Raw genomic sequence first — 20,608 nt, 5'->3', positions numbered from 1 at the left:
TGGTAAAAGCGTAACAATCCAGGCCGGGAAGGGGAAGGGGAAGGGGAGGCTGGGCGAGCCCGCGGGGGCCGGCCGGGGGCGGGGCGGATGCGCTGGCTGCGATACCGCCCCGCCCAGCAGGAGCCGCTCCGGGCAGACGGGCGCTAGCTCCCATGCGGAGCCGTGTGAAAAGGGCCGGCAGGCAGAGCGGCGCGCTGCGCCAGGCCGTGGGTTCAGGCTGCGCTCGAGGCCTGGCCCAGTCGGCCCGGCAGGATGAGGCCCTGCGGGTGGGGGTCCAAGGCAGCGGGGCACGCTGGCTGCAGGCCCCGGGGGCTGCCGGGTGGGAGCGGGCACGTCACGGCGGGGCAGCCCGGCAAACCAGAACCGGCGCGAGGGCACGAATAAGGAGCACAGCGTGGCCTCGGGCGGCCCCCGGTCTCGGCTCGAGCGCTAGGAGCGGCGCCTGTCCTTGTGCTGGGTTACGGTGAAGCGAAGGCTCCCAAAGGCTGCGCTGCCTGCCCCGGGGCCTGGGAAAAGCCTGGCGATGCTCAGACGCAGGAAGGGAGCGAGCCCGAGGTGCCCGAGCTTGGCGAGGGCGGCTGCAGCGGCCGGCCGCCCCCCCCGCCCCCGTAAACCCGGTTTAATCTCGTCGCGCCGGGGTGGAGAAGCGGCCCGATCCCGCCGGCCGCCCGCCCCAAGCCGGAAGCCCCTGCGTGCCCCGGTGCCTGGGCAGCCCCGCGGGGGACTACAGCTCCCAGGCGCCCTTGCGGCAGGCCACGGCTGCCATTGGCTGCAGGCTGCCACGCGGCCCCGCGGGCGGCGGCGGCGGCGGGATGGAGCCGGGGCCGGGGCCGGGGCCGCGCGGGCGGCTGGCGCTGCTCACCGACCTCTACCAGTTCACCATGGCCTACGGCTACTGGCGGGCCGGCAGGCACCGGGAGCCGGCCGAGTTCGAGCTCTCCTTCCGCAGGTGCCCCCTGCGGGGGGGCTTCGTGCTGGGCGCGGGGCTGGGCGAGTGCCTGGCTTTCCTGCGGGCCTTCCGCCTGGCGCCGGCAGGTAGGGGAGCGGCGGGCCGGGCCGGGCCGGGCCGGGCCGGGCGCTCGCTCTCGTGAGGCGGCGGCGTCCGCGCTCCCTTCGGCGCCTCGCTGCTCGGCAGTGCCTCCTGCCGACGGTCTCCTCCCGCCTGGGCCATCCGCTGCTCGGCCTCCGCGCTACCCTGGCTCGGCGCGGCTCCGGCCGGGGCCTTCGGACCGGCCGCCCGAGGGAAGGTGCGGCGGGCGGTGTGCCCCGTGCCGTGCTGCCGGGGCTGGGGCTCGCGCCTCGGGCGCGGGCCGGAGGCCTTGCGCTCGCGGCCTGGAGCTCTGCCTCCGCCCGCCCGCCCGCCCTGGCTGCTCCAGGGGCTTGCTCCCCTTTCCCAGCGTGCGGTAACCCCGTCTGGCACGCGCGTTATGCTGTGGTTTCCCAGCCCCGCGCCGCGATCTAGGCGCAGCTCTTCCCCGACCCTGCCCTGCTGCCCCTCTCCCCCCGCGTGCGCCTCTGCGCCGAGCCGCGCCGCGAGCGAGCGAGGCCAGCCCAACCCCGGCCCTAAGACACGTGTGCGCCCAGCCTGGCCGCCGCGTGTCCCCCCACTTGCCGTGGGGCTCGGTGAGAGGGGGTGCGTGCCCCGGGGCTGGGGGCCCCTGCTCTTCTCTGGCTCAGCTCCCATCTCCCTGCAGACATTGAATACCTGCGGTCAGCCCTGCCCAGCACCACGCACGAGGCCTTCTTCGATTACCTGAGCACCGTGGACACTTCGGAGGTCACCGTCGCGGCTGTCCCCGAGGGCTCTGCCGTCTTCCCCAGGGTGAGTGTCAGCCGGAGCTGGCTGCCAGGCCCAGAGCAAATCTGGGTGAGCGGCATGGGCTGGTGGGGAGAGCGCTGCCCGGGGCAGGGGAGGCCCAAGCTCTGGGAAAGTCGCCTCGACTCCCTGCCTCAGTTTCCCTGCTCTCTCTACCATGCGGCATCCTCCCTTGACGTGCACGGAGCAAACGGCCCGGTGGCATCGCCGTCGGGAGCGCTGGCACATGCTGTATTGTTCCCCCTGATATGTCGACCCTGCACTTTTAGGGAGAAACGTGGAGGGAAAAGTCCTGGAGGTGCTCTCTCCCTCACAGGAGGATCTGCTCCCCAAAGCAAGGTCCCAGAGGGTTACAGGCACTAAAAATGCTAGCATCCCGTCAAAGAGATGCTAGAATCATTGGCCCAGAGCTCAGCAAACCGAGTCCATGTCAGCTCAGACACGCTGGAGAAACAGGGTTCGTTGAAACGAGGCCGTGGGAGCGACACCGGGGAAAGGGGGAGCATGGGCCATGCCAGGGGAAGGAGATTTAGGAGCCAGGTTGCAGAGGGGAGGCAAGGCTGGCCACCCCTGGCCTGGGGCACAGGGGGGTTTCGCCCCCTTTCCCCAAGCCTGGTAGCACCCATCTCGCCTTCCTGGTCCCTTCAGGACCAAAGTCTGGAGGGGCTGAGGGCTCAGGGCAGGGGACCAGGCCGAAATCCGGTGGCCTGGAGGTCAGACCAGCTGGCCTGACGGTGCCGCCGGCAGAGGATAGGGTGACGGGGATGAAGCAAGCAGCAAAGGAGGGTCCTAGCGGTGAGCACAGGCTGGGTGCTGGAGGTGCGGGGGGAGCGCAGGGGCCAAGCAGGTGCCGAGGTGATGCTGCTGGGGGGGACGTGCGAGGGGAGACGTGGGGCTCCAACCCCCCGTCCTCTGGGCAGGTCCCGCTGCTGCAGGTGAAGGGGCCCTTGCTGGTGGTGCAGCTGCTGGAGACCACGCTGCTGTGTCTGGTGAACTACGCCAGGTGACGCTCGGGGCTGGGCGCAGCGCCCTGGCGCGCGGGTTTGGGGCCGATTGGGAGGCGGGGTGGGGGCAGGTCCTGGGGGGTCCCAGCAGGCATGTCCGTCCCCACTGGGATTCGCTCGCACCCTGCCTACCTAGCGTTAACCCCTCCGGGCCCCCGCTGGAGTGAGACCCGGGCAGCAGCTGGGAGCTCCGGGATCGGGGCCGTCTCCCGTGGGGTCTCGTCTGGTGCCAGCACCGAGCCGAGATGTGGGGTTTCTCTCTTCCAGCCTCGTGGCCACGAACGCTGCCCGCTTTCGGCTCCTGGCCGGCCCGGACAAGAAGCTGATGGAGATGGGGCTGCGCCGGGCCCAGGGCCCCGATGGAGCCTTGTCTGCTTCCAAGTACTCGTACGTCGGGGGTAAGCCAAGCCCACGCACCGGCTCCTCGCGGCCTGCCCGAGCTGCGCCCGCACCTGCCCCCTTCCCTGGCTGCGTTGCAGGCTTTGACTTCACGAGCAACGTCCTGGCGGGGCAGCTCTACGGGATCCCGGTGCGCGGCACCGTGGCCCACTCCTACATCATGTCCTTCTCGGTGCTGGCCGAGGCGCAGCCCCGGGTGAGTGCATGGCAGACCCCCCACGGCCGGTCACCCGGGATCGGTCTGGGGGGGTCCTTGGAGCAGCCCCGCCAGGTCCACGAGGGATGCGCCGTGTCCCCTGCAGATGCTGGCGCCGCGGGCCGGAGGCGAGCCGGTGGACTTCCCGTGCCTCGCCGTGACGTGGCTGGAGCGGGTCTGCCAGCTGCTCCACGTGCCCCGGGAGGGGGTGAGCGAGGGAGAGCTGGCGGCGTTCGTGTCCTACGCCGTCGCCTTCCCCTGCAGCTTCCAGGGGCTGGTGGACACCTACTCCGTCATGAGGTGAGGCCCGCGGCCGCCTCGGGGCACACGCGGGGCTCCCCAAAACCCGCCCTGCGTCCCAGCTTGGTGGCTGCAAGCCCGCCCGTCTCCTGTCCCCACCTTGTGCAGGAGCGGTGTGCCCAACTTCTGCGGCGTGGCGCTAGCACTGGCCCAGCTGGGGTACCGCGCCATCGGCGTGCGCCTGGACAGCGGGGACCTCGCCCGGCAGGCAGCCGAGATCCGCCGCGTGCTTCGCGCCTGCAGCATCCAGTGAGTGGGGCGCACGGCGTGCCCGCGTTCAGGGAGCGGAGGTGTTGCTCTTCCTTGGCTCCGGCGTTGGCTGCCTGTGTCGGCCCTGCTGGGAGGAGGTTTTTCCGGAGATCTAAGGGATTTAGGCGCCCCAGGGGGCGGGGCCCGTGTCCAGCTGCACAGGGATGCCTCCGGGGAGGCATCATCCAGCTGCAAGGTCCCTGTTGCGATCCCGCTGCCCTGGTCGCAGCTCCTTACGCCCCCTCCGTGCTCCTGCCCAGGTTCCAGCTGCCCTGGTTCGAGGCCGTGCCCATCGCGGTGAGCAACGACATCAGCGAGCAGAGCCTGGAAGCCTTCGGCAGGGAGGTCAGGCGCAGGCTAGGGGCCAGGGAGGATGGGGTCGGGGGGCCGGGCAGGTGCTGGAGGCAGGAGCAAACCTGTGCTGCCTCTTTGGACCCGCCGGGGGTGGTGGCTCTACCCTGGTGCCCTTGGAGCCCGGGAGACGCTGACACAAACCTCCCCGGGTCCGGAGCTGCCTCGTGCTGCGTGTCCAGGCCCGAGGGCTCCAGCCGCGCAGGGGACCCACGGCGCTGGCGGTTCTTGTCCCTTCAGGGCAGCGACATCGACATGATCGGGATCGGGACCCACCTGGTGACCTGCCCACGGCAGCCCTCGCTGGGCTGCATCTACAAGGTGACATCCCGGACCCTGCGGGGTCGGCTCCGACCTGCAAATGCTGCCCGTGGCTCTGTCTGGGGCTGGCCGTAGGAACCGGTCCCCTCCCTGCACCCCAGCTCCTGCCTCGAAGTCGGCAATCGGGGCGGCAGAGCCCCACGTCCGTGCTTGCTCCCCGCGGGCATGGCCAGCGAGACGTCCTGGGCGCGATGTCCTAGTCGCCGGCGACAGGAGGCTGGCGGTCCAGCCGCGGGGGCTGCCCTGAGCCTGGGGGTCTAGGGAGGGTCGGCCTGGGACAGCGGCCCCGGTTCGGCCCCGAGGTGCATGGTCTTGTTGCTTCCTGCCGCAGCTGGTGCAGGTGAACGGCCGCCCGCGGATGAAGCTGACAGAGGAGGAGGAGAAGATGACGCTCCCAGGGCGCAAGGCAGTGTACAGGCTCTGGGATGCCGCGGGTGAGCTGGTTCGTCTGTGGCCCTCTCCCGGGAGGGTGGCATCAGCTCCAGGGCTGTGTGGAGGGAAGGGGAAGGAGTCTAATCCTGCTCGAGGCAGGATCAGCCCTGTCCAAACCAGCCCAGCTAAACTTCGCAAAACCGCCCTCGGCCCTGACGCACGACATTGCACGCGACCCTGCCCCCAGGAGAGCAGGGAGACCGCGGCAGCCAGCTTCCCGCTTGTTAATGGACAGCACCAAGGATGACTGCAAGGTGCTAGAGAGGGATGAGACCCTGAGGCTCAAATACAGAAGGGGGGTAACCGGCTGGGCCGTAGTGCTGCTGAGAGGGAGCGCGGGGCTTCTCGGTCTCCGAGAGTTAGCCATGGGATGCAGTCTGGGGCTCTAGGAACTGAAGTTTTCGTGCAACACGTGGGAAATGAGTTGTGCTCGGCCTCAGCTGGGCTAGTGTGCGCTGCACCGGGCCGGGCTCTGCCTTTTAAGAAGGATGTAGAGAGTCTGGAAGGGATCAAGCGGTGGAAGATGTAGGGCTGCCCACCTATCCCCATATCTTCTTCATGCCATGAAAGGTTGGGAGAGCCAGGCGCGTCGAGCTCGGGGTGCAGGAGGCGAAGGGGGCCACGACAGTCTTCGCATCAAGGGCAGTGATCCCCTGCTCTGTGAAGCCCTGGCGAGGCCTGGGTCCCGTCCCGGGCCCTGCTCTTCAAGCAGGACACGCACCGTTTGGAAAGAGTCCAGCACCGGGTGCCAAAAGTGATCGGGGCCTGGGGGGAAAGACTGGCAAGGGCTGGAAGAGCTGGGGGGGCTGAGGCTGCAGAAGAGACTGATAACAGTCTCCAAATCCCTGAAGGGTGTTTACGGAGAGGATGGAGACAGGCTTTCCCCTGAGACCGTTGCGGACAGGACTAGGAGCAGTGGCTTCAAGCTGCAGCATTGGCAATCTCCAACCCCCCTCCCCAAAACCCCTGGGGGGAGCCGCGGGGCTGGATCTCCAGCTTGCACCCTGGAGCCGGGCTGGGCGTGCAGATGGATGGGAGAGCAGGCGCTGGCTGAGCTAGCCGAGCTCTCCGCCTCGCGCCTCCTGCCCCGACCTCTCTGCACCGGGGCAGCTGGATTCGTGGCTGACATCTGCCCTGCCTGCTCCTCGCAGGTCGCCCCTTCATGGACCTCCTGGCCCTGGCGGATGAGAGTCCCCCCCGGGCAGGGCAGGAGCTGGAGGTCTGGGTGCTGGGGGGAAGCCCGGAGGCTCTGAGAGTGATCCCTGCGGCGGCGGAGACCCTGCATCGCACCTACTTCAAAGATGGGCAGGTCAGGAGCACCCTCCCTCCCCTCCCCGCAGCCTCTTGCCCCTGTGCAAGCGCCTCTCTCCTGCCCTGGCTGTGATCTCCTCGCCCCCGGGAGCCACGGAGAGTCTCTGGGAAGCGCCCCCAGCTCCACCTGCCCTGCTGAGACCCAGCAAACTCGGCATCCTGAGCGCAAAGAAATAGTGGCCTCGAAATCAGCAGTGGTGCAGGTGGAGAGAGGAGACGGGGCAGGGAGCAGGTAGCTAAGACCTGTCCCAGCGACCTGGGGAGTGGAGAGCAGTCGCGGCACAAGTGGCACGAGGCAGGAGGAACCCCCCAAGCCAGTTTGGGGGAAGAGTCCTACCAGGCCCTGGGTTTGACCCTGGGTAAGACACATTGGGCTGGCGTCAGAGCAGTGCATTAGCTCCATGGGGAGAAGCAGCAGGCTCTACCCCCCTCCTGTCTCCAGGATGCTTTGGAGGCAGGGGACCTCACCCCCACGCCATGCTATGCACTGAAGGGAGAGGAGGGGCATTTCTGGCCCCCTCCGCAGAACCGTGTCCCGCAGCCGGAGATCGACGCAGGGGCCGGGATCTACTCGGGTGCCATGTTGGTGCGGTGCACTGAGCTCTGGGCGCACGGGACAGCGGGGTGCTGGGGCTGGGGCCAGGAAAAGCAAGATCTCTGAGCTCCCCCCACTTGGCCCACCCAGGGCCCCCTCCTCCTTCACAGCCACCATGGAGGGGATCATCTGGGAGCTGGGGCCCCCCCCAATTACTTGTCAGTAATTACCCTGTGGATGTCACGGCCATGATTCTCGGCAAAGCGGAGCGGGGTGTTGAGGCCCCTGAGCTGGCACCCGGGGACCTGTCGACTGTCGACGAGAGCCCTGCTTGTGGCCTGAGTCCACCTGAAACCAACTTCCTTTGTTATAAGAAGCAGCCCAAATTTCCCACGCGCTGGAAACCTGCCTTTGGGCCCGCTCTGTGATCAGCCCCAGGTTCCCCCAGCAAGGGACTGTGGGAAGGTGGAGGTGCATTGCAGAGGGCAGAGAAGGACCTGGCTCTCCCAGCAGAATCGAGGTCCGGCTGCCTGTGGAGCTGGCTGCCCTCAGCCCTGGGCTGGCCTTGCTGTGCTCTAGGAACAGCCACTGTGCTCCACCCCAGAAGTGGCTGCATGTGGCTGGCAGAGTTCATACAGAGAGGGAAAAATAAAGGGCTGCTGGTGCCTTGGAAGCCAGCTGGAGGGAAAGGCAGGGTGAGATCAGCCATCAGCCCCCATGTAAACCGGCTTGCTGTGCTCTCAGCTGGTTGCTCCGGCCCGCAGCGCGCTGCTCGGGGCAGGGGCAGCTTTGCTGAGAAGGCATCAGGACCCCGGGAACACTTCTCAGGGGTGTGGGGCTTGGGGCCTGGTGCTCCCTGCCCCCAGGAGCATTGCATGCAAGCCAGGAACTCTGCACACCACTCAGTGCATGTGCGTGTGTACCATTAATCTCTGCGAGTATACACCATTTAATCAATGTATACATTAATTTGTGTGTGTGTATACACTGTTTAATGTGTGTGCGTGCATCATTAATCTGTGAGTATACACCATTTAATCGATGTATACATTGTGTGTGTGTGTGTGTGTACATTGTAATCTGGGTGTATACATTTAACTTGTGTATGCATCACTTAATCTGGGTGTATGCACCATTTAATTGGTGCATGGTTACATGCGTAATCTGTGTGTGTGCGCGTGCGCATCATTTAATCTCTGTGTGTACACCATTTAATATGTGCGTATGCATGATTTAGTGCATGCATGTGTTCATCTGTGTGTACAGCTGGGCTCTGATCAAAAAGAGCAAACCTGAGGAGGAGGCGGGAGTTTGGTATGCTGGGGGAGTTTTCCGAAGCTGAGGCCCTGCCCCCGGTCGGCAGGCCGGCAGGGGAGGGGGGAAAGGGCAGGAGCCGTGTCCTGCCTGGGCAGCAGGTCTGTGTTGGCATCTGGCTCGGGCAGCGGGGGGCTGGAGGGCCCAGCTGGGGCAGAGAAGTGGGAGCCAGGACCCCTGTCTTCTCTCTCCTGCTCTGCCACTGGCTTGCTGAGGGACCTTGGGCAAGTCCCAGCCTGGCAGGGCTGAGGCTGCTTTAGCCCATCTGCCCCCTGCTTCTCCCACTCAGGTCTGCGAGCCGCTGCCCAGCCTGCCGGAGATCAGGAGCCACGCCAAGGCCTCCCTGTGCTCGCTTGGACCTGCTCACAAGAAGCTGCGGGAGCCTGAGGCCTACCAGGTGGGCAAGCTGGGATTGCGGGGCAGCCAGGGACGCTGGCGCGGGTCTCGCCTGCCCCTGCCCCATGAGGGGTGTGCGCTGGTCTCTCTCCCAGGCAGTGATGGATGTACTGACTGGCTCCTTCCCTCTCTGCTCCCAGGTGGCCATGACAGAGAAGCTGCACGCTCTCCTCCAGGACCTGCGCCAGGCCAGCCAGTGAGCAGTGCCCGCGGGTCCAGGCGAGGCCCAGGCCCTGCTGCAGCTTGCCAACACGCCAACACAGCTCGTCCAGCATCCTTGTGACTTTGCTCCCTTGAGCGCATTGCCCTGTGGGGATGGCTGAAACCACAGCCCTGGCGGCAGAGGGGAAGGAGAGGATTTGAAAAGCCAGGGGAAGAGCTGATGGCTGGTAGAGCCCAGGTCCCCATGGTATCCCCTCGACTGGGCGACGCAGCAGCCTCTCCTGGTCTTGCTGTCTGAGATCACATCTGACCAAGTGGGCTGTTGCTGGTCAAACTCGTGCCTCTCCCCCACGGGCGGGCGAGGTCCTGCCTTGCTTATAAAGGCCTGGCAGCATGATAAGTGCCTTGCAGGCATGTGCCTTTTGCTGAAGGACCCACTGCAGCTCCAGCAGACGGGGCCAGTTTCAGGTAGCGATGTTCAGGGCAGTGGTCCTAGCTTGCATCCTGTAGGTGAAAGGCTAGGCCTGTGATCCTCAAGCAAAGCGTCCCGGGGTGCTGCAAGATCCTTTGAAGGGTGCCACCAGCTGATGCACAAGGTTAGCACTGCAAGGTGTGCAAAACACCCCCGCGTTGCAGGATAAACCCAGAGAGTTCAAGCAGAACCGAGCATCCAAAGCACTCTGCCGTGCCCCGGTCCCTCCAGGATGTGCCACACAAGGATGGCTCTCAGGTTTTTCTATAGGAAACAGCTGCTGTTTGCCAAGTTTGAGAAGGGCTGGGCTGGACTCTCGTCCTGATGCAGCACTGCCTTAAACCCTGCATGAATATTCACACACCTGTTTTTATTCCTCTCGATGAGCTTTAGTAGCTAGGAAGTATTTGGCACTCAAAGTGATGTGCATTCCTGGGGCTTAGCCCGTGTAGGGGGTTTTAGCACGCCGCTCTTGGGCTGCGCTACCTGGCCACAGAGACCGCAACTGGGCTCTGACCAGGTTTCGTGGAAGAGGTTGGATGGCATGAGCATCCCCCATACAGTGCTGCTTCTGGAAGTGGCTAAATGGGAAATCCTGGACAGGGGCTGCGGCTGACTCTCCAGTCACGCACTACTGCGAGAGCAGGCTTTTTTGGAGCGTTTCCTACTTCCAAGCTAGCGGTGAGCCCTATTTTTGCAGAAGAGCGGTGGGGGATAGGGGTGGGCTGCCAGGAGCCAATGCAGGAGGAAAATCAGCCAGTGCTTGTCTCCCTACCTGTGTCTGCTTCTGCTAGGGCAGCATCTCTGGGAAGAGCCTGGGAGGAGAAGCTCCTGCCCCACTGGGGGTAACGGCTCCCATTTCAGTCTTTGCTGCCAGTGATGCACTTAGACATTGGAAAACAAGACATCTTTTTCTGCCATGGCTTGTCCTTTGCTTCTCCATCAGGCAGTGGGAGGGGTGTCAAGGGAAGGGAAAAGGGGTTGCGCTTCGAGTCTGCATCCACGTGCATCACACTGAGCATCTGTGCCCTCTGCCATGCAGGGCGGCAAACATGCAGCTCCCCCTCTCCTCCGTAACTGCACCTCTGGAGCGGGGTGCAGCCTCCTGGGGGTGGGGAGGGTGGGCTGGGGTGTTTCATAGTTTCCTAATTTCTAGTCAGAAGGGGCCTGAGTCGATCATCGAGTCTGACCCCCCGCCATGGCAGGAAAGAGTACGGGGGTCAAACGACTCCAGCAAGATGTGCATCCAACCTCCTCTTAAAGCCCCCCAGGGCAGGAGCCTGCACCACTTCCCTTGGAAGCTGGTTCCAGACCCTAGCCGCCCTGACCGGGAAGTCGCGCCTCCTGATACCTAACCTAAACCTACCCTCTGCCAGCTTGTGACCGCTATTCCTGGTCACTCCTGGCGGTGCTTGGGGGAACAGGGACTCCCCCAGTGCCTGCTGATCCCCTCTGACTAGTCTGTAACAGGCCACTAGACCCCCCTCAGCCTTCTCTTGTGGAGGCTGAACAGGTTCAGGTCCCGTCGCCTCTCCTCGTAGGGCCTGCCCTGCTGCCCCGACCATGCGAGTGGCCTCCTCTGGACCCTCTCCATGCTGTCCACATCCCTCCTGAAGTGCGGTGCCCAGAACTGGACACAGCACTCCAGCTGCAGCCTGACCAGTGCCGCACAGAGGGGGAGGATCACCTCCCTGGACTTGCTCGAGATGCATCTGTGGATGCAGGACAAGGTGCGGGTGGCCTTCCTGACCGCGTCCCCACACTGCCGGCCCATGTTCATCTTGGAGTCGATGATGACCCCCAGATCCCTTTCCTCCTCCGTGCTGACAAGAGGGGAGTTCCCCAGCCTGTAGGTATGGTGCCGGTTGTTCCTCCTCAGGTGCAGCACCTTGCACTTGTCGGTGTTGAATCCCATCCGTTCTCATCCGCCCACCCCTGTAACCTGTCTAGGTCCCATTGTAGTCTGTTGCATCCTTCCAGTGTGCCCACGTCCCCCCACATCTTAGTGTCATCTCCAAATTTGAGCAGGTGCTTTTTACCCCCTCGTCCAAGTCACTGATGAAGATGTTGAACAGTGCGGGCCCGAGGACCGAGCCCTGGGGGACCCCGCTGCCCACGTCCCTCCAGGCTGAGAAGGACCCATCCACTACCACCCTCTGGGTGCTGCTCTCCCGCCAGTCGGCGACACATCTGACTGTGGGGGTGTCCACACCACAGCCCCCAGTTTCTTAATGAGAAAGGGGTGAGAGACAGTGTTGAAGGCCTCCGCAAGTCCAGGAAGACGATGTCCACTGCTACCCCTGCGTCCAAGGAGTTGGTGATCTGATCGTAGAAGGCCACCAGGTTGGTCTGACGGGACCTGTCGCTGATGAGCCCGTGTCGGTTGCCCCTGAGCATGAAATCCCCCGCTGGCCCCTCCTGGGTGTGTGCCAGCATAATTTTCTCGAACAGCTTGCCCAGGATCGAGGCAAGACTAACTGGCCTATAGTTTCCCAGGTCCTCCTTCCCTTTTTGAAGATGGGTGTTGCAGCTTCCCATGGAGGCTGGAGCTCCTCCTTCCCAGTATGCCATGTACTCTCCCCATCCCTATAGGCTCAGGGGCTGGGAGTCCTCCTGGAGCTCAGCCTGGGCCCCCCCACCCCAGCCCCCCACACCTGGGGTCCCCTGCAGCTCCTCCACACCTACTCACAGTCTGTCTTCCCCTTCACCAAGCCCTGGAGCCCTCTCAGACCCATACTGACATCTCCCCTCCATTGCTGATCCTTTTCCACCTGCCCCAGCCGGGCTGAGGGTGAAATGTTGCAGGGCTGGCTGCTCCATTTGTCCCCTTTCACAACCAGGCCACCTCTTTCCATTGCCTGCACCGAGTGAAGCCCATCAGGGCTGGTGGGGAGTGGTTCTGGCCTGGGGTCTCCACTCCCCCTACAGCCAGCGTGTTTCTAGGAGGGTTATTTTAGTCCCTGCTCTTGCCCATTCAGGAGCCTCGTTCCCTGCACCGCCTCTGCCTCATCCCAATGTGCCCTGGGGTCACGACTGCCCAGAAAACAGCTGCGATGGGCGCACAAAAGGAAGAGCACCGCTGTTGCTTTGCTGCGCGCAGCGCCGTGCACTCACACCCCGTGCTGCGGGAGGCCAGAGAAGGGCTCCTGGAGGGAAAACCACCACCTTTAGCTGTGGGCCTGGAGCAGGGAAGGAGAGTGAAGTATTTGGGCAGAAAACAAAATTAGCATCAATGGCACAAGTGCTCGAGGGGGTTAAAAATGGAACTGTCCTCTCCCCCCACCACCCGTCTACCTGCTCTCCAGGCTCCCCCAAGTGCTAGGACCACGACCGGATACGTGGTCCCGGCCCTTCCTGCGGGAGTCTGAGTCCTGTCTTCTCCTCACAATGATCCAGTCCCCACAGATGAGGCACCAGAAGAGTTGAGATTTTTCCCCTAGATACAGTGCGGCTTTTACTCTTCTGGACCACCCCGACTGCACACCGTAATCCGGCCCACCGATTACTACCCCCCAGTCCTAGTCCACGTGGGCACTAACGATGCGGCCAGGAGCACCCCTGATCGCCTGACGGAGGACTACCACGCTCTGGGGCGTGGGCTGAGAGAGATGGGCCCACAGGTGGTTTTCTCTTCTATCCTGCCAGTGAGCGGACGAGGCAGACGGCATGACACGTGCATCGCGGAGACCAACCGGCGGCTGCAGGAATGGTGCTTCGAGGCGGGCTTTGGCTTCCTCAGCCACGACCGGCACACCATGACGAGAGACATGCTGGGATGGGACGGGCTCCACCTTTCCCCTGCAGGTAAGCGTGTTCTCTTCTAGGGTGGCGGACCTCCTCCGGCGGGCTTTAGACTAGGCTCGTCGGGGGAAGATGGGGGCAGAGGAATCATTGGACTGCCAGACCAAGCAACACCCACAACTACAGCCCAGCCGAGACCGATGAGCAAAAAGAATAAACAGGTAAGCAACAGGTCCCAGTGTTGCCCTCGCCCAAGGGGGCCAGTCCACACACCCACAGGAGGCCTCAGATACCTCTACACAAATGTTCGTAGCATGGGAAACAAGCAGGAGGAACTCACCCTCCTGCTGGCTGACACCAGCCCAGACACAGTGGGGATCACGGAAACGTGGTGGGACGCAACGCGTGACTGGGCGGTGAGTGTCCAGGGCTATCGGCTGTACAGGAGGGACAGGATAGGAAGGAGAGGTGGGGGCGTGGCACTCTATATCAAGGAGGAATACACATCCTCGTTAATTAGCAAGGTGTCAGAAAGGAGGGGCACTCTGAAGTGCTTTGGGTTAGAGTACAAGGCAGTTGAGGGGAAAGGGACTTAATGGTGGGAGTCTACTACAGACCTCCCGACCAGGGAGAGGAGCTTGACCAGGAATCCTTGGGTCAGCTCAGAGAGGTGGTGAAGGCTAAGGATGTGGCAGTCACGGCGGACCTGAACGTCCCGGACATCTGCGAGGAAGAGCAGTCGGCCAGGTCTGACCGCTCACGTCGGTTCTTGGCCAGAGTGCAGGACCTCCATCGAACCCAGGGGATGCACAGCCCCACTGGGGGGGACGCCTTGCTGGGCCTGGTGCTGGCCACGGGTGATGACCTGGTGCGGGGGCTGCGGGTGCTCGACCCCCTGGGCGACAGCGATCATCGCCCGCTGGGATTCACCATCCAGCGCAGGGTGGCAAAGGCATGCAGTAAGGCAGCGGCCCTAGATTTTAGGAGGGCAAACTTCAGCGAGCTAAGGAGGATAGTTGGGGATGCGATGAGGTCCTGGGAGGGAGGGGAGCCGGGTGTCCAAGGAGAGTGGTCGCTCCTTAAGGAGATGATCCTCCAAGCCCAAAGGGAGGTAATCCCAACGAGGATCAAAGGGAGCAGGAGAGCACACAAGCCTCCGTGGCTCACCAAAAGCATCCGGGAATGTCTCCTTGCTGAAAGGGTGGCGCGCCCCCAATGGAAAGAAGGGGTCATCACCAGGGACAACTATACTGCAGTTGCTCGGGGATGTAGGGGGGCAGTTAGGAAGGCCAAGGCAGAGATGGTGCTGGGACTAGCTTCCCGGATTGAGGACAATAAGAAGTCCTTCTTTAAATACACAGGAGGTAAAAAGAAGGTCCCGGGTAATGTGGGGCCCTTGCAGGACACGTTGGGAAACTTGGTCGTCACACCAGACGACAAAGCTAACATGTTTAACGATTTCTTTGCCTCCGTCCTCCTAAGTAGGGGCCAGAACAGCCACCTCCCTGCTGGGCCCCCCTCGGGCCCCGGGGCAGGCACACCCAGGCCACGGGTTAGCGAGGATTTAGTTAGGGAGCTTCAGGAGGGGTTGGACGTATTCAAGTCAGCCGGCCTGGATGATCTCCACCCTAGAGTACTAAAGGTATTGGCCAAGGTCATTGCAGGACCCCTGGCACCGCTTTACGAGCACTCGTGGGGCTCTGGTGTGGTGCTGGAGGACTGGAAGAGGCCAATGTGGTTCCCATCTTCAAAAAGGGGAAGGAGGACCCAGAAAACCATAGGCCAGCTAGTCTTACCTCAATCCTAGGCAAGCTGTTTGAGAAAATTATGCTGGCACACATCCAGGAGGGGCCAGCAGGGGAGGTCATGCTCAGGGGCAACCAGCACGGCTTCATCAGTGGCAGGTCCTGTCAGACCAACCTGGTGGCCTTTTACGATCAGATCACCGGATCATTAGACGCAGGGGTAGCAGTGGACATCGTCTTCCTGGACTTCCAGAAGGCCTTCGACACTGTCTCACCCCTTTCTCATTAAGAAACTGGGGGCTGTGGTGTGGACACCCCCACAGTCAGATGTGTCGCCAACTGGCGGGAGGGCCGCACCCAGAGAGCGGTGGTGGACGGGTCATGTTCGACCCGGAGGGACGTGGGCAGTGGGGTCCCCCAGGGCTCGGTCCTCGGGCCCGCACTGCTCAACATCTTCATCAGTGACTTGGACGAGGGGTAAAAAGCACCTGTTCAAATCTGCTGATGACACTAAGATGTGGGGGGACGTGGGCACACTGGAGGGAGGAACAGGCTGCAGTCAGACCTAGACAGGTTACACGGGTGGGGGGATGAGAACAGGATGGGATTCAACACCGATAAGCGCAAGGTGCTGCACATGGGGAGGAAGAACCGGCACCATACCTACAGGCTGGGGAACTCCCCTCTTGTCAGCACGGAGGTGGAAAAGGATCTGGGGGTCATCACTGACTCCAAGATGAACATGGGCCGGCAGTGTGGGGACGCGGTCAGGAAGGCCACCCGCACCTTGTCCTGCATCCACAGATGCATCTCGAGCAGGTCCAGGGAGGCGATCCCCCCCCTCTATGCGGCACTGGTCAGGCCGCAGCGGGAGTCCTGCGTCCAGGTCTGGGCGCCGCACTTCAGGCGGGATGTGGACAGCATGGAGAGGGTCCAGAGGAGGCCACTCGCATGGTCAGGGGCAGCAGGGCAGGCCGTACGAGGAGAGGCTGCGGGACCTGAACCTGTTCAGCCTCCACAAGAGACGGCCGAGGGGGATCTTGTGGCCTGTTACAAACTAGTCGGGGGGGGGACCATAGATTTCATAGACATTTCATAGACATTAGGGCTGGAAGGGACCTCGGGAGAACATCGAGTCCAGCAGGCACTGGGGGAGTCCCTGTTCCCCCGAGCACGGCCAGGAGTGACCAGGAATAACGGTCACAAGCTGGCAGAGGGGAGATTCAGACTCGACATCAGGAGGCGCGGCTTCACGGTCAGGGCGGTTAGGGTCTGGGACCAACTTCCAAGAGAAGTGGTGCAGGCTCCTACCCTGGGGGTGTTTAAGAGGAGGTTGGATGAACATCTTGCTGGGGTCATTTGACCCCAGTACTCTTTCCTGCCATGGCAGGGGTCAGATTAGATGATCTACTCAGGTCCCTTCCGACCCTAGAAACTATGAGACTCGTGGCCAGAAGCGTGGGAGGAGATGAGGGGGTAACTGGCTGGCAGCAGCACTGAAGGCACCCTAAATGAGTCTGGCTGCATGCGTCATGAGGTCAGCTTAAAATCCTTCTGCTTGCTTTAACAGAAGGGTTCTCAACCTTTCCAGACTTGAGGCACCCCTGCATAACCCTTGAGAAACAAGCGGCACCCCGCTCCCAAAACTCATTTATATATGACAGCACTTCTACCTCCTTGCCAAAGGACTGGGCAGTGGGGGATCATTCAGCAGAGACAAATCTGAGCTTGCTTTTTTAATCAACTTATCTACATTATCTCCTGGCACACCTCAAAGGATCTGGCAGCACCCTGCGCTGTCCCAGCTCCCTGAATCACCACTTCAGTAGAACAGAACACACTGCAGTTTTCAAAGACCTGGGGACGGTGTAGGGCAGAGGACTCACAGCCCCAGCTTGGGAAAGTGCTGCAGACAGACACTTGCACTCACGACAGTTGCATGAAAGGTTCTATTTAAAAGCCAATTTGTACATTAAACTAGTACATTAAACTACACTGAATGGAAAAAAGTCAGTGCAAAAGGTGTTCCCAGAACCCGCCTTCCACAAACTAATACTTTAAGGCAAAATGACAAAAGCCAGCTGAAAAAAAAAGGCATTAATCCTCATATGAGAAGCAAGCTGCACAACATACAGGGGGGTTAAATAGTACAGAAACCCTCAAATGAGCCACAAGCCACTGAGGGCACAGGGAGCAAGGTTAAACACAAAAGGCTTCCGGTCTGAGTCATTTGTCAATCATTGCAGCAGCAATTGATGTGCACTTACTTGGAATAACCCAGCAGCGAATGCTGATGATAGGAGCTTGGATTTTCAGTGTTACGGTGTTAACTTACAGAGTCACAAATCACTCACAGGCCAAAACCCATGCATTCACTCTGGCACCAATGGTCTCAAAATAAGAAATCGCCACAGGTACTCCTGACCCGAACGCAACGGAAAGGGAGTCTGGCTGGATGCATGCACCCCCTGTGAGCATTGTTGTGATAAGAGAAATCCAATTACAAAACTGTTGAAAACTGCACTGTTATTTCTGCAGCGAGTGTGGAAGAGGGAAGGGGAAGCACAGTGGAAATCAAGATCAGCTCTGCCGAGTCAAGGGAACACAATGCCTAGGCCTCTGGCTCCCTTTAAATAAAATCAGAGTAGGACAGTATTGCCTGCTCAGACCACGTCATGCATAAGGCACTTTGGTTTGCTAGAAGAAGTGTCACGTGCTTAGCACAAGAGAGAGAAAAGACAAGTAAAAAGAGCGGTTTGCTATTAAACATTTATGCTGGGAAATCCCAGCGTGCTACGTAGTCAGAGGGCAGGATTCTGACTCTGAGACCCTGGAGAAAATGTCCTGAGTTCTTAGGAGAAGCTGTAGAAACAGGTCACTTGGGGCTGACAAGGAAGAGAACGTGTTAAGAGGAAAGGCAAAGGCAATCTCAGATGAAGAAGATGGGGATAAAGAGCCAAGACAGATCATCAAGACCAAGAGAGAAGACCATTTCTAGCGCTCTGTGGATCGTAGGGAACAGCCAGGGCAAGATCAACAGGTCAGCTTAGAGCAGAGACAGCAAGACCTTAAGCATGAACAAACTTCCAGGGGCTCTAAATCCCATGGAGAAGGGGAAAAAAAAAAAAGCTGGGAAGAGATTTGGTTAAAAGGGAACCCTGCAAGCAAAAGCTACCACTGGTCAGTCTCCTGCTTTTCTGAGACAGAAGCTTGAAACTTGTGGCTGCAGAGCAGACTGTGAAGACGGGAGCTTGGACTTGGACACAGAAGCAAGCACCTGGAGCAGACATCAGCAAAAACGGACCATGTTCTCAGCTGGAGCCAGGGGAAGCTTTAAAGTGACTGTAACCCAGAGCCTTCAAGCATGCTTTCTAGAGAAAACTCCACCTCCGCCTCAGGACACCTGCATACGGAGGATGGAAGACATCCGTCATTTCACCGACCACTGGCAGCTGACTGCTTGCCTCTTCTCCCTCAAACTGATGGGCATCAAAGTTTCAGAACCAGGGTCCATGGCTTTATCTTATTACACTGCCCACTGCACATCACCTCCCATACAGCACCAAGAAACCCCAAGACGTCATTCCTGGGGATGATGGAAACAGAGGATTCAGCACAGATTTAAAGAACGTGAGTGCCATTTGGAAGCAGGCAAAGCACTCACGAGTCTCACAGCAGTGGGAACTGCAATGCTCAGTACCAGTCAGGAGCAGACAATAAAGGTCAGAAACTTCAAAACTTGCTCCAAATTTCACAGTGTGATTCCAGCTTAACTTTCTCTGCATAGGCTTGGAGAGTCAACTCTGAGAACGGTATTCAGCCTCGTTGTCAGGGCTTTTTGGCAAGTTCAGGTTCATGACTATGCTACTTGTCTTTCCCTGACAGATGAAAATGCCCCCGATGCTTGTTAGGCAGATAGGATAATACTTTTCAAAATGGGCATATTAACTGAGAAGGTCATTGAAGAGCTCCATTAGAGGTCTAATATCGTTACCAGCTAGAAACTAGGCTTAGTGTTTGGTTGGTTAAGAATAGCAGGTTTCTATTCAGAAGACCCACTCTGTTGTCACCAGAGCCCAAGACACAGGCTGAATGCCCCCACTTGCACTGGGGATTGTGGCGTCTGGTCCCATAACGTACTGCATTATTCCACAGCAGTGACCAAGCCCATAAGGCAGTGATCCAGTCTGATCCAAGCAGCACCGTTCACAACGAAGCACCGTTCCATGCTGCAACAGTCATGCTTCGTGTTAAAAGAAGGGAGAAGCAGGTAGCTGCAATCAGCCCCGATCTATGCCATTTAGTGGGCCCAACGTGTTCTTGACAAGCCATCAACAGGGCCTTTCACTGCATGAAGTCTGGGCAAGCCACCACAGCACCGACTCTCAGTGGCTTCCTACCCCCACTGTGAGAACCACGTGTTATTGTGGACTGGAGGTGCAAATGTGCCGATCTCCATAACAGCATTTCTTAAAAACTAAACACACACCAATGCATCCTAGACCAACACCGACTCTTATTCCTGGTATGAGCATAAAACCGTAATGCATTCATTTAAATAAAAGAAAATTCTAGGGATTTTTCTTTGGTTAGCGCTTTTTTACGTGTACCTTGGGAACATTAAGAAAAAGGGGAATGAATTTTGAATTGATAAGACAGACATCCCTACCCTCCAATCAACCGCATATACTTTGAAGAAGGAAAAAAATGTGTTGTCTTCCTTGATATTGTTCTGAAAAAAATATATTTGTGCAAAGTGCATTCCTGGCTCAAATCAACTCTAAACTAGTCTCACGCCAAGTTTCATGTTTTAAAAAAAGGGAAGACAGCCAAGAGAAACTGGTGGTGGACTGGGTGGTGGGGGATGGGGAGCAGAAGTAAAGAAACACTACAGTTATAAATAATCTAGGGCTGGTTTTTGTTCAATGTGGATGTTCAGAATGGGCCCTGCCATGGAGATGTCTGGACTGGAGTTCACATTTTAGAGAGTATTGCCAGTCTAGAAATTCCCTTCCCGAGACATTCGACTCCAAGCCGTGTAGAAGGGCATCAATCACATTCATTTGCCCACGTGATGAGATAGGTCACACAGATATCTAGTTTCATTCTTGCCAACCTGAGAACAACAACCCCCCCCCTCCCATCTTGGCTTGTGGCTCTTATTCCTGAGTCTTAGAGGGAAGAGCTATGAGGGAGAAGGGAGGGTTGTAAGGATGAGAGAGTTGCAGAGAGTCTGGAGAGGGAAAGAGCAGGAGGCGGCAGCAAGAGGCATGTGGTGAAGCTCTCTCACAAAATAACGTACTAATTAAAAAACTCTAAACCGCTCAGATCTGCAGGAAGTCCAATCTAGTGCTTGGCCAAGGCCGCTTGCAGGATTTTCAACACTGAACCTTGGTCTTGTGCATAGCTCGATCCCAGCTGTTGGAAGGCATCAGCAAATGCAAAGCTGAAAGGTCATTTGACTCGGACTCTGGGTTTCACTGATAAGCAGCTGCAAAAGCAGAGGCTGTCTGGTGAGAACTGAGCCTCTCCTTTCCAACGCCTCACTGTCCTGTGCTGGAGTGGCAGCCCACGTCCCCGTCTGCCCTGCCAAGCTGGCATCATTTATAAAGTGCCATTTTCTTGCTCTGGTACATGTACATGTAGGCGTCACAGAAGAGGCGTTTGGCCACTCCTTCCATGTCCCGGGGCTGCTCCATGGCCAGCGTGGCCACTGGCAATTCCAGGTACTTGGCAACTTCTGGGCACAGAGTCACTGTGGGGATGTTGAAGCCTGTCTCATCACCTGAGCCAGAGAGGGAGAAAGGAAACATGATTTGGGCTCAGACCTAAGAGGCAAGATATCCAGCTCAAAACCACCACAG

At 59.8% G+C, this 20,608-nt stretch overlaps 2 protein-coding genes and 1 long non-coding RNA gene across 5 annotated transcripts in view; 2 read left to right on the top strand and 1 right to left on the bottom strand.

Moving 5' to 3' along the window:
- The first annotated feature begins 596 nt into the window (after nucleotides 1–596).
- Nucleotides 597–10,189, top strand: NAPRT (nicotinate phosphoribosyltransferase). Of its 3 annotated transcripts, XM_090040770.1 has the most exons (13): nucleotides 599–1,035; nucleotides 1,695–1,822; nucleotides 2,737–2,819; nucleotides 3,088–3,218; nucleotides 3,300–3,415; nucleotides 3,522–3,715; nucleotides 3,824–3,964; nucleotides 4,225–4,309; nucleotides 4,556–4,636; nucleotides 4,968–5,070; nucleotides 6,220–6,377; nucleotides 8,518–8,625; nucleotides 8,765–10,189. In XM_090040770.1, exons 1-13 carry the CDS (start codon nucleotides 813–815, stop codon nucleotides 8,822–8,824), a joined length of 1,611 nt encoding a protein of 536 aa, XP_089896896.1. In that variant the 5' UTR covers nucleotides 599–812; the 3' UTR covers nucleotides 8,825–10,189. The 3 variants fall into 3 exon arrangements, with proteins under 3 accessions (XP_089896894.1, XP_089896896.1, XP_089896897.1); XM_090040768.1 differs by having other exon boundaries at nucleotides 597–1,035; nucleotides 3,088–3,415; XM_090040771.1 differs by lacking the exons at nucleotides 599–1,035; nucleotides 1,695–1,822 and adding an exon at nucleotides 2,112–2,273 and having other exon boundaries at nucleotides 3,088–3,415.
- Nucleotides 10,190–10,412: 223 nt separating this feature from the next.
- LOC149869711 (uncharacterized) lies at nucleotides 10,413–16,532 on the top strand. The gene is made up of 3 exons (XR_016441511.1): nucleotides 10,413–11,601; nucleotides 12,904–13,220; nucleotides 16,315–16,532. It is a non-coding gene; the product is annotated as an uncharacterized LOC149869711 (long non-coding RNA).
- Nucleotides 16,533–16,679: 147 nt separating this feature from the next.
- Nucleotides 16,680–20,608, bottom strand: part of LOC149869710 (ubiquitin carboxyl-terminal hydrolase CYLD-like) — a 28,884-nt gene continuing 24,955 nt past the window's right edge. Inside the window, exon 15 of the mRNA XM_090040767.1 lies at nucleotides 16,680–20,529. Within this exon, the coding sequence (XP_089896893.1) occupies nucleotides 20,345–20,529 (185 nt within the window). The 3' untranslated portion in view covers nucleotides 16,680–20,344. The remainder of the gene's footprint in view (nucleotides 20,530–20,608) is intronic.

This window comes from Crocodylus siamensis, chromosome 3 (assembly GCF_052110815.1).
Source record: "Crocodylus siamensis isolate JL-2025a chromosome 3, ASM5211081v1, whole genome shotgun sequence".
NCBI classification, from domain to species: domain Eukaryota; kingdom Metazoa; phylum Chordata; order Crocodylia; family Crocodylidae; genus Crocodylus; species Crocodylus siamensis.
Note: the sequence above shows the minus strand (reverse complement) of the source record. Positions and strands in the feature narration are given on the sequence as shown.

What these genes read in the sequence shown, in the direction of transcription:
- NAPRT (XM_090040768.1), top strand. Translation starts at nt 813, where the DNA reads ATGGAGCCGGGGCCGGGGCCGGGGCCGCGCGGGCGGCTGGCGCTGCTC. An exon ending in GCTCTGCCGTCTTCCCCAGG is followed by an intron (nt 1,823 to 2,736) that starts GTGAGTGTCAGC and finishes TCCTCTGGGCAG; the next exon opens with GTCCCGCTGCTGCAGGTGAA. An exon ending in GACACCTACTCCGTCATGAG is followed by an intron (nt 3,716 to 3,823) that starts GTGAGGCCCGCG and finishes CACCTTGTGCAG; the next exon opens with GAGCGGTGTGCCCAACTTCT.